The sequence below is a fragment of the Caretta caretta genome, chromosome 7, assembly GCF_965140235.1.
Source record: "Caretta caretta isolate rCarCar2 chromosome 7, rCarCar1.hap1, whole genome shotgun sequence".
NCBI classification, from domain to species: Eukaryota; Metazoa; Chordata; order Testudines; family Cheloniidae; genus Caretta; species Caretta caretta.
In genome coordinates, this window is record NC_134212.1 from 56,889,963 (window position 1) to 56,902,115 (window position 12,153).

Below are 12,153 nucleotides of genomic sequence, written 5' to 3' on the forward strand. Positions count from 1 at the left end.
AACTGGGAAACCTGATTTGCTGCCCTCTTGGATGCTCTGGCCAAATGCTGCTGCCTACCTGGCTCCCAGCTCTGATCCCTGCCCCTCTGCATTCTCCAACTCAAGTTAGCTTTCAGCTCTGTGCCGCCACCCTCCCCGACATGCTCTGAGTCCCCAGCCCTTGCTGCTTCTCTGACTCTTCAGATACCTGGTGGCTCCTCTTCTGCTTCTCCACGTCACCAACTCAGAAGCAGAACAAGACTGAACTACCCCCGCTAACACTAATGCCCCAGCTGCTCTGCACATTCCCCTGCCCTTGCCAGCCATGCAGTGTCAGCTCTGGGTCACGTGCCTCTCTGAAGGGGGAGGGGTGGCCCAGTGACTAGGGCCAGGGGCTGGGCCTGGGCCTCAGGAAACCCAGGTTCAGTTCCATGCTGTGACCTTACGTGAGTCATTTAAACCTCTCTGTGCTTCAGTTCCCCTGGGGGACAATGCCACTCTCCTACCTCACCGGGGTGCTGAGGATAAATAGGTTAAAGATTGCAAGGTGCTCAGGGTGTGAGTACCAGAGTGGGTTTCTTCCACTGAGAGGATCCAAGTGGACTTGGTGCAACTCCCATGCCAAGACGTCAGCATTCCAGTTAGTGAATACGCAGACAGGAACACAGGAATTACTTCCTATCAGAAGTGACCCATAGTCCTCTCTGCCAGTGGCTGCAGCAGAGAAAGGAATAATGCTCCTCAGATAACACAACTTTTGGTCAGTTTCAGCAGCCGGTAAATATACTAACCCCGCTAAGATGCTGGCCTTTGAAACCCAGTGCTCTGATAGGTTCGCTAGCAGCTGGGATCCGATAGATGGCAGACGACTAATGCAAGCAACAAACACTGTTAACATCCCAAATTTATTACAGCCCTACAGCTTTCCACTACAGTCCTTCGTGATCCAGGAAGGAACCGGCACTGTTAAAAATACCTGCACCAAACAAGGTGGTACCTGCTTCAGGCACTTAACCCACTACCAGACATTGGTGACCAGATAAAGAACTGTCCTAGGCACTTAAAAACCACTGCAAAAATTAGAGTGGCTATTTCCATTCAATTATGGCCAATGTCATCAGGCACAGTGTGCTGTATGATTGGTGAGAGCTAGAGTGCCGATGGCAGCACACCTTCGGGTAGCTTGGTGTCTCACTGACTGTAGTTGCTTTCTAGGCAGTAGCAAAGATGTGCCAGATTCGGAGGATGATCCCTACCAGCAGTGTGGCGAGAATGAACTTTACTACACTGTGGAGCAGGATGACTTCCCTCAGGAAATGGTCAACAGACCTCCAGTTCCTGTTCCGAGGCCTGACTCCAGCTCCCTTCATCAAGACAAGGAGCTGTACATTTCCAAAGGTGAGTCCTGTACCAGAACCATCTGTATTTCTGTGCTCAGCAGTACAGAGCAGAGCAAACGCTGCATGGAGTACCTGTTATAGAAGTGGGACAGCAATAGGCCCACCTCCCAGACCTTGATGAGAATCCTCGCCTGGCTTCCAAAATCCCCAGAGTTTAGATTATTCACCTCTAGGTTCCTGGTTCATTCCATAAGAGATGGGCTTCCTGTTGGGATCCAGATCTGGATTTCACCCTTCTTCCCTCTCCCAAAACACTGTGGTGTTTCCATCCTGAGGTCTTGGTTTGAATTATACCTCTAGTGTGAGCAGTCAGGCTGCAGGCTTTCAAAGCCAGTATCAGCAATGGTCTGCTCTGGACAGACCCAGTTTAGTTGGGGAGTGCCTAAAGTTACAAGGTAGACAATGGCATGGCTGTTGTGCTGATGGGCAACTTCAGGCACAGAGACTATGTAAAGGTGTCACTGAATCCGTAGAGCTGGAAATAGAGCCTGGGAGTCCTGTCTCCAGTCCCTTTCTCTAACCACTAGATAACCCTACCATGAAGATAATTTTTATTTCAGATCCTCTGAAAAGGTGAGACGAAATGTAAATGGCTTTGTCTACATAAGAACCCTTGGTCCGATCCAGTACGGCCATTCTTATGTAGACAAAACCACCCATTATGGCTGAAATTTTCAAAGCTACCTAGGGGGCTTAGATGCACAATCTCCATTGACTTTAAAGCGAGTTGTGCAATTATCTTCTAGGCAGCTTTGGAACTCTCCATCGTAATGTTTTGTATGAATACACACATTGTGATTCTTTAAAAAAGGAATTATAACCAGATTCTGGAGCATCTTCTAAAGGGGCATCCAGCAGCAGGCCTGACACTAAAACATCTCTGGAAAAATGTATTCAGTCCTCTGTTAGGGATGGATTGCATGGTTGAATTCTGTCCACGGGAAGGGTGTTTCTACCATGCTGTCCCTTGTCTTATTTTCTCCCTTGACTTCAGTGGGTTTGCTCGATTTCCTGTGTGTAACCTTACCATTTCTGTCCTGTCTGTGATGTGGCGAGGTGTCTAAGGAATACCTGTGTTATAGTATTTGCAGGGAAAGCTCACGAAAGACCTGGGAATCTGTATGTCTCTGCAGAGAAGATTAAGAAAGGTAAGTCAGGTGTCTGTTTCAGAGAACTTTCCAATAACGCAAGAGGAAAGGTGGCAAGCTAATTTAATGTGAATGAAGTGTGTGTATGTGCCAGTGAGCTGACCAGCTCCTCTAACGCTCACATGACTCCTCACCCATCGGGCTTCTGGCTCCCTACGACAGAGTGCCAGGGAGGATCCTAGCTTCGTGACTGCAAGGCTAGCTATTTGCTTTGTTTATGGATTGTCTCTGGGAGGTGGTTTATTCCTCTATGCTGGTAAGAGGAGTGGGGCTGTATTTGTCGCCAATGAGGCATTCCAGTACCGGTATGATTGTTTGTTGGGCCATACATCCTTAGTTCATTTTGCTGTGTTTATACTAAAATGCTCTAAGACATTCAGGGGAGTGCCTTAAGACGGGCGTTGTTTCCTGGTAGTTAACAACCAGCTTTATCAGTTGCCACTCACTTGCTGTCAGGAAGTGTCAGACTCAGGGGTCACTATCGCTGTTATAATCAGTGAAAACGGAGAAGTGTAAACAGAAAATAATCCAGCTTTTTCAGTGAAAAGTAAAGTTGGCCTGCCCAAAGTTGGGGCAGGATGTTCCATTTATAGAGCTGGTGGTTTCCTAGAAGCCAAACCCTGTATTCAGGGTTTGTCCCATTAGATTCACAGTGTTCATTACAAGATGCTGTTAGTGTTGTACCCAAACCTCAGGGTTCTGACCCTGATAGGTACTGGGCCACCCACAATTTCTTGGATTTCAAAATCGGGGCCTTAATAGTCATACGTGGCTCTGTCGTGGGGGCTCTGTCGTGGGGGCTTTTATGAAGTGTTCTTAGAATGCTTTACAAAGAAGGTCGGTGTACTTCTTCCCATTTTATATATGGGGAAAACGAAGCAGAGAGGAAGTGACCTGTCCAGGGTCACCTTAGCAGGCCAGTGGCAGAGCTGAGACTAAAACTCAGGCCTGAGTCTCATTCCAGTGGTGGATCCAGTAAACCACAGTGTTCAAGATCTCCGGCTGGCAGCGACAGGTCTTTGCTTTTAGTGGTTGAGAAGCAGCTTATTCTAGTTAATTAGGTCACTGGGCTGGGTGTCAGGAGATCTGACTCTGCCACTGACCAGCTGGGAGACCTTGGGCAAGTCACTGCCCTGCTTTGTGTCTCAGTTTCCCCTCATTTCCTGTGTGCCATCTATTTAAACTCCAAGCCGTTAAGGACAGGGACAGTCTCTACTATGTGTTTGCAAACAAGGGCTCCTGATTTTGGCCAGGGCCTCTAGATTTTATGGGAATACCACTAAATAGCTGCATGTCACAGAAAGCACAAGAGACCTAGGTTGTTGGAACCAGACACTGGCATTTTCTGATTTGTCTGTTAAGAATCTCTGCTCTACCCCTGCAGTAACATAATGGTGTGGGGCAGCTAATCTCTGTGTCCCTGAGTATAAAAAACAACGCCAAGCTCAGTACGTGGTTAACTTTCTCTTTTCAGAGCCCGCAGTCAGGCTGGTCAGGGACCAGTCACAATCAAGCATATATGACCCATTCGCTGGGATGAAAACCCCAGGTCAGCGGCAGTTAATTACGCTACAGGAACAAGTCAAGATGGGGATACTCAATGTTGATGAAGCCGTGCTCCATTTTAAGGAGTGGCAACTGAACCAGAAGAAGAGATCGGAATCATTCCGGTTCCAGCAGGTACAGGCATCTGCCACGGTTAAAAACACCTTCTTAGCTCGTTGGGTGCTGGTGAATTCCATTCTCTGCTTACAGAATAGGTATAGTGCAGCCAGCATTGGTAGTGTCTCTGAAATTGCCCCACCAGCAGGCCTCACCTCTGAGCTGGATTGGCTGTCCCTGTGGGCCAGAAGGGAGCTGTCTGCCTGTCCTGCTCAGTCACTGGCCTCCCTGCTGAAATGGCCTAATGAGGGACCCCTACTACCATCTGTGGGGGTGACTTTTGTAAGGTGGATCCCTGCTCACCCGGAACTGGACTGAGCCCCACCCAACTAAGATCAGACAGGCCACCCCACGCTCGTCAGGAGGCCATGACTTTTTGTGCCTTTTTGTGACTTTTTTAATCTCTGTAGGCTGTCAGTTCCTGTCCACCTCAGATCAGGAACAGTGTACTGGCGGCAAGCATCTGTACTGTGCTGAAACAGGGTGGGGCTGATCCTCCCCTGGCACTTTGCAAGGCAGAATGAGAGAAGGCTTCCCCACCTACGGCCTCCAGAGACTTCTTACTGATGACTCTCAGAGTATTCAGGAGAACCTGCTTTTGGAAAAGGCACCTAACTTGTGACTAGTCCATTAGGGAGTCATTGGGTCTGATGAAGTGAGCTGTAGCTCACGAAAGCTTATGCTCAAATAAATTGGTTAGTCTCTAAGGTGCCACAAGTCCTCCTGTTCTTTTTATTGGGTTACTGTCACTCAGCAATTTGTTGTGGGGGTCTGGAAATGAGCATCCAAGTCTTAATGTTTCCATATTCCAGCCACAGCAGCATTCCCACTTTAAATGTGGCACCAGCTCCTAGCACAGCCTCTTGGTCGCTGCAACAGAGCCGGCCCTGGCGTCCGTGAGAGCGCTGCAGGGGGCTGATGGAGATTGAGACTCCTGTAGGTGCTAGCAGGACAAAAGCATGCCGCTTCCTCCACCTCATTCTCACTCAGGGGCGGTCTTCTTTATCCTTAGGGCCTCATGAGTACCCTTCACTTCTCCCTAGATTAAAGGCCTGCTGGGGGCAGGTTTTCTGCCAGCTGCCATTGTTCCAGCAGATATTTGCTGGGATGTTCTTTGGAGACGAGGACAGCTCTTAAGAGGCAAGTCCACCTTGTTATCCTCTCTCCCCTGGTGGAGCACAGTTGCTGCTCTGGTTTTAAACACAACTCAGTTGCCTAGCGGGTGCAACTGCTGCGTCTCCACTTGTATAGGGTTGCCTTCTTTTTAAGGCTGTGTCATCTGAGACTGTCCTCTCTCCACACTGCAACACCCGCATCCCCATAAGACAGCAACGTCACCAGGCACTGCCATGTTGTGGGGATGTCTCATCAGCCCTAGCTGTGTTTCTGGACTGCAGTTCCCCCTTTGTTTCAGCAGGGAGGGGTTGAATTCCACAAGGACCGAGCCTCAGAAATTGGGATGTGTGGCAGCACACTCCCCTCCTGCTCTCACCGTTTCCTGCTTGCTGGTGGTGACGTCAGGTGGGCAGTGAGCAGCAGCACAGCTCCTCTTTCTGTGTTAGTGTCCATAATAGGGGGAATAGAAACAGAGGAAACTGGGTTATCTGAGATCAGCAGAATCCTCTCCAGACAGAATGTTCTCCAGATCTCTTCCACAAGATATTGCTGGGTCTCTAAGCCTGATTCAGAACATATGCCATGAGCCCCTTCAAATCGCTTGGTTCCTGAAAAGCGGTGTGCACAGCATGTGGACTTCTCCCGGGATTAAAACCCAGTCGCACAATTTGAACTCCAGCCAGATTTTGCTGCCGGTGATGCAGCTTGGAGACAGATTTAGCCTGAGTACATTCTTGGTGTTATCATAAAACTGCCCGTGTTCATTTATCCCAAGCACTGAAAAGAGTGTATTGTGACGTTCTAGGAAAATCTGAAACGGCTACGAGACAGCATCACCCGGAGGCAAATTGAGAAGCAAAAAACAGGAAAACGTTCAGGTAACAAACGTACTCAAACTCTCTCTCCAGTAACAAAGCTACTAATGGGGTCACTTGCAGAGTATCTGCCAGTCCCATACTCATCTGTGTGGGCTTTGTAGGCTGGAACTTGTCTGCATGTATTTTATTAACTCTGTGTAATATATTAGTATACCCATCTGTGTGTAATATATACACATAAAATACACACCTGTATGATATATGGGCAGTTAAAACATGGGCAAGCTACTTAGCTGCCTGTGCCTCCGTTTCCCTGTCTGTAAATGAGGATGCTACCCATCTCCAGGGGTGAGTCTTAGGCCATGAATGGAAGACCCTGGAGAGCCAGGAATCAAAGGCTGTGCTGAAGGGCCAAGCGCCTGGTCATGAAACAGTTCCCTGATACAAGAGATCTTGGGGGAAGGAGAGATCATACTAAGCACTGGTAGAACCAGCTGCCCTGGAAGCTACCAGCCTTCTAAAGATTGAGTGTTCGGAGCCAATTCCTTCCCCTTCATGTAGGCCACTTACTCCTGTGGATGGGGAGCTCTGTGCTGGTCTACCCGAGGGTCTGGACAGTCAGGCTGGTATGGAAGGATCTGCAGGGTCCCTGAAAGAGCTCTGCCTGGCTGCTGACATTGCCTGCCCCCATAGAACTTCTGGAGAAATGCTGCCCCTACAAGAGGCTGCTACAGTCACACGCCTGGAACTGCCAGGGGAGTGTGGGGAAGAGCAGAGATGGGGCAGCAAAGTGCACCTGGGCTGAAGACTCTGTTCCAGAGCTTGTAGCTCTCTGTTGCCCCTTCCAAGATGTCTGCAGCTGACTCAGATGGCTGCAGAGACCTGCCCCAGCTCAGTAGGGCCGAGAAGGCTTTGCGCTCTTGGGGCCTTCCGTCATGTCTTACAAGAAGTGAGGCTGCTGCTTGGTGGCAACCCGGAGGTGTAAGAGGGGGATCTCCTCTCCCACAGCCTCCGTTAGGTGGTGCCTAAACCCCCTGGCCTCCAGGCTAGTGCAGTACATTGACCACCTCCTCCTTAGACTCAGGCTGTCCTAGTGCTCAGCAACCCCCCACCTGCCGGCTTCCTCATTCTGAGGACAGGTCAGGCCACGCAGCTCCTGAGCAGCATGGCTCCCTCTTGGCTTGAGTGAGGGAAAGGTTTGGGTCAGCACCTGGGCTGCCCTGTGTGATCTTACTGGATCTGGACTGCTGGATCTTCTGTCTGTTCCATTTTGGAGACCCAGAAGGCCAGCTCTGGTAAAAAGCTGATTCTGACAGGCAGGAGTGGAGCTGAAGTAGCAGACGCATGTACACGGCCCATAGCCTCTAGCCTACCCACCCCTCACCGTTCCTGTTGTGCTTCTCATGGCCTAAGAGCTTTACAAGTGTTGACTCCTTCATCTCCTCAGCTCTTCTTGCCTGCAGCAACGACATCACGTCCCTGAGCAGAGTGATTCGTTGACTCGCCCAGGGCACCCAGCACGTCAGTGGCAGTCAGGAATAGGGCATGAGAACTTTAACATCAACCCTTCGGATGCTCTACCTACTGCCACAGCTGGGCAAGAGAACTGGAGGAGCCAAGTGTTAACTGAGTCATTCCAATGGGTACATTTCTTTTGTGCATAGAGAGCAGTGATGCTAAATGTTGCACCAGCCCAGAGGTGGCTGTGTCTGCTAATTGTCCATGGGGCTGCTCCTGTGGATAAGTGTCCTCTGTTTGCACTTAGCCAGATTAATATGACTCAGATCTGTGACCTTCTTCTTGCAAGCAGTAGCAACGTGGTTGATCTGCCCAGCCCATCTGAATGTTGATGGAAATTGAGCAATGGAAGCAAAGCCCCTGTGGGAATCAGTGCTCAAGTAATTCATGTTTAATCCTCTGTTTGGATGTATAAGTAGCCTGTAGTACCTGAGATAGGCTGCCACTGACTTGTTCATGGCTATTTTCCCTTCTAGACTTGGAAATCACGGTGCCTATACGACCGTCCCACAATGCTCCCGGGAAAGTGGAATGTGGCATTTATGAATTTGGACCCAGGAAAAATGTTTTCCCACCAAGAAAAGAGATAAAGCGAGGAGAGTGGAAAACAGAAAGCACCTCTAGCACTGCAAGTAAGCAAACCATGCATCTCAGGCATCCCATATAGGAAAGCTGGCCTGAAATTATCTCCTCTGCCTGCCTTTGGAATCAGCAGGAGCAAAGTTAGCCCTCAGAACTCTCCCAGGCAAACACTGTAGCGGTAGCCCCGGAATGTGTCAGTCTGATCCTACTCCCATTGAAGTCAAAAACACACCTCCCAGTGACTTCAGTAGCAGCTGCTTTAAATAGGAAGGAAATTGGCCCCTGGCTACAATTCCCAGCATGCAGTGAACCAACTTGATTTGAAGAGCCTAGGAACATTGCATGCAGGGAACTGAACACCCAGTAATCTCTATGGGCCATTCCCTCTGCTATGATAGATAAGGGCTCACGCTTTCAGAAGTGGTAGCCAATGGGACTTGGGCTCCTCAGTGACTCAGACACACTTGAATATGTTCATAGACTCATAGGGTTGGAAGGGACCTCAGGAGGTCATCTAGTCCAACCCTCTGCTCAAAGCAGGACCAAATCCCCAACTAAATCATCCCAGCCAGGGCTTTGTCAAGCCAGACCTTAAAAATCTCTAAGGAAGGAGATTCCACCACCTCCCTAGGTAACCCATTCCAGTGCCTCACCACCCTCCTAGTGAAAAAGTTTTACCTAATATCCAACCTAAACCTCCCCCACTGCAACTTAAGACCATTACTCCTTGTTCTGTCATCAGCTACCACTGAGAACAGTCTAGATCTATCCTCTTTAGAACCCCCATTAAGATATTTGAAAGCAGCTGTCAAATCCCCCCTCATTCTTCTCTTCTGCAGATTAAATAATCCCAGTTCCCTCAGTCTCTACTCATAAATCATGTGTTTCAGCCCCCTAATAACTTTTGTTGCCCTCCGCTGGACTCTTTCCAATTTTTCCACATCCTTCTTGTAGTGTGGGGCCCAAAACTGGACACAGTATTCCAGATGAGGCCTCACCAATGTTGAATAAAGGGGAACGATCCCGTGCCTCGATCTGCTTGTAATGCTCCTACTTATACAGCCCAAAATGCCGTTAGCCTTCTTAGCAACAAGGGCACACTGTTGACTCATATCCAGCTTCTCGTCCACTGTAACCCCTAGGTCCTTTTCTGCAGAACTGCTGCCTAGCCACTCGGTCCCTAGTCTGTAGCAGTACATGGGATTCTTGTGTCCTAAGTGCAGGATTCTGCACTTGTTCTTGTTGAACCTCATCAGATTTCTTTTGGTCCAATCTTCTAATTTGTCTAGAGGTCCCTCTGTATCCTATCCCTACCCTCCAGCGTATCTACCTCTCCTCCCAGTTTAGTGTCATCTGCAAACTTGCTGAGGGTGCAGTCCACACCATCCTCCAGATCATTAATAAAGATATTGAACAAAACCGGCCCCAGGACTTGGGGCACTCCGCTAGATACCGGCTGCCAACTAGACATGGAGCCATTGATCACTACCCATTGAGCCCGACGATCTAGCCAGCTTTCTATCCACCTTACAGACCACTCATCCAGCCCATACCTCTTTAACTTGCTGGCAAGACTTCATATTATTGAAGTGTGCTTGTAATTTGCTTCATTTCATGCAAATGATGCATGTAGCTCGTGATTTTCACCGCAGGCTGAGTAAGTCTGATAGAATTCAGCACGGGTTATTTGCTGCCTGTGGAGGCAGAACTGGGCCCCAGCAGGTTGCCACTGTCACCTTGGCTGGGTATGTTTGGCACGTCTCTGGGGTGGAGGCCGACAACTCGTGTATAGATCATTATACGAAGTGGGTGTTAGGCAGGGTGCCAGTTTTATAGCGGTTCCTCCAACCTAGCTACCCCAGCACAGTCTGGCTGTGGTCCTGGTTCCTCAGAGCTGTGTTGGGAGGGAGGGTGAGGATCTCTGAAGGTGGCATCCATGCACAAAAGCTGGGGGTTCCTCCTGTGGCAAACAGACTAGCCCTGGCTCCAGTGCCATTATGTTTAAATGTGGGGACTCTGGGGACTTCTAAACACCCCATTTGGTTTAAAAAAGATTCTTGAGCTTTCTAACCTTGTAGAGTGTTATGCCAATACTGCGTAGACATCTAGATACTGCTATGTCAGTGTAACTAATGGAACTGCCACGGGAGTGTCAATTTAAATATGCATGAAAATAAGGTGTGTATCCAACGTGAAAATAAGCCAATGTCAGAGTCACACACTTTCAATGAAATAGAGTGTTGGAAACCCTAGTGCCAAGGGCAGGGCTTTGCATGAGAAACTTGCTAAACAGGAAGTGAAGTAAATGAGCCTGGTTTTGCTGCCCAAACTGAATGAAATGCAAATGATTGCGAGTGGAGGGCTGAAGGAAGCATTAAAAAGTAAGTGAATTTATTAAAATGGCTGTTAAGTAATTGGTATTAAGAGGTAAATAGGAGCTCAGAATGACTTCTGTGTTGCTAATATCTCTAGAAATCGACAAGATTTAATGACGAGCTCATCTCTTCTCTGCTAACCAGGTAGTGCCAGTAACCGATCGAGTACTCGAAGCATGTTGAGTATCAGTAGTGGGATGGAAGGTGACAGTGAGGTAAGCCTTCATCTTTATCCTATGCTGGCTGTTTGCCTTCATGACAAACCTGGGCCTGGTTTTTGCATTAGTTTTTAAATGGCTTCTTAAATATTTCCCTTGAAAATGCATAAATGGCAAAAAAGCTGAACGTATTAAATCAAGCAAAACCCACTTCTGCTGTGAAACTTACGAGAAACTAATGACTTTAAAATGTGGTTGCTAAAGAGCCTTCTCGCAGCTTTATGTATGTAACGCTGTAGCCCAATTCCTCCCCTTCTGTCTCACCCTCATGTCTATAATCTATTTGCAATCTCTCTGAGGCAGGAGCCTTCCCTAACGATCTGTTCCACAAGGCCCCTAGCACACCTCCGGGGCAGGATATTATTCATAGTTCATCTAACTGTATTCTTGGTCATATTGTAAGTGGATCTTCATACACTGACTTGACCAGCCAAGAGGTTATGCTCCCATAATGACACTGAAGGAAATATGCTTATCTGAGGGAGAGCCTTATGAGGATCTGAGATACTCGTGTATTATGGATGTTTCACAAAACTTCACTCCCCCTTCTGCCTTTCCTTTTTGTAGGATAATGAAATCCCGGAAGCTACCAGAAGCCGCAGCCCAATACCCCAGCAAGTGGAGAGGTTTCCCCTCATGCCACCTGAAAGGCCTCCGAGAATACCTCCCCGAGGTGCAAGCAGGTAAAGCATGTGACTTGAGCTTGAACACAAGTGTCTGAGGGGTTGGTGTTTGTAGCACAATGCAAACAGCTGGAAGGCTGCAGATGTAATGCATCCCTTTCACCAGAATGAAAAGGCTGTTAACAAAAATAAACAAACCTTGCATAAATTCTGGAATCCATTTTACACTCACATCGTACTTAGTGGAATTAATTTCCTGGTTAGTAACCTGACTGGCAATCCTATTAGTATGGCTTACACACTAAAAGGTACTGTGTTACTGGAACATGGTGTTTGCCATGCTGAATTAGATTGATCCATTTAATCCAGTATCATGCCTTTGGCAGAGGTTCAAGACATGATCCTTTGGAGAAGAACCCCTCACAATACACCCACAGGCAATGCTGTATATGGGGAGGGAACTCCCTCCCACTAGGCAATCTGTTTTTACACTCGGAAGTAGATTTGTTTACCTTTAGGACTTTTCTCAGCCCTAAAGTTGCTCTGGCTTAACTAAAGGTGTGTCATAACATTGCTGCAAACTCAGTTAAAACAAAATCCCTTTAGTTAAACTAGTGCCACTCTTCGTAATCCAGGCTTTAGAATCCTAGCTTGTATAACTACAGATGTTAATAAACTTCTCCAGCTGTTACAATAAGTCCAGATGTTGTCAGC

General features: G+C 48.2%; 1 protein-coding gene across 3 annotated transcripts in view; it reads left to right on the forward strand.

Moving 5' to 3' along the window:
- PIK3AP1 (phosphoinositide-3-kinase adaptor protein 1) overlaps positions 1-12,153 on the forward strand; it is an 81,319-nt gene that overhangs the window by 66,854 nt on the left and 2,312 nt on the right. For all 3 annotated transcript variants that reach the window (XM_048858801.2, XM_075130718.1, XM_048858803.2), the window contains 7 exons: positions 1,195-1,377; positions 2,462-2,527; positions 4,002-4,207; positions 6,111-6,183; positions 8,118-8,273; positions 10,743-10,813; positions 11,384-11,499. In XM_048858801.2, coding sequence (XP_048714758.1) covers positions 1,195-1,377; positions 2,462-2,527; positions 4,002-4,207; positions 6,111-6,183; positions 8,118-8,273; positions 10,743-10,813; positions 11,384-11,499 — 871 coding nt within the window. The remainder of the gene's footprint in view (positions 1-1,194; positions 1,378-2,461; positions 2,528-4,001; positions 4,208-6,110; positions 6,184-8,117; positions 8,274-10,742; positions 10,814-11,383; positions 11,500-12,153) is intronic.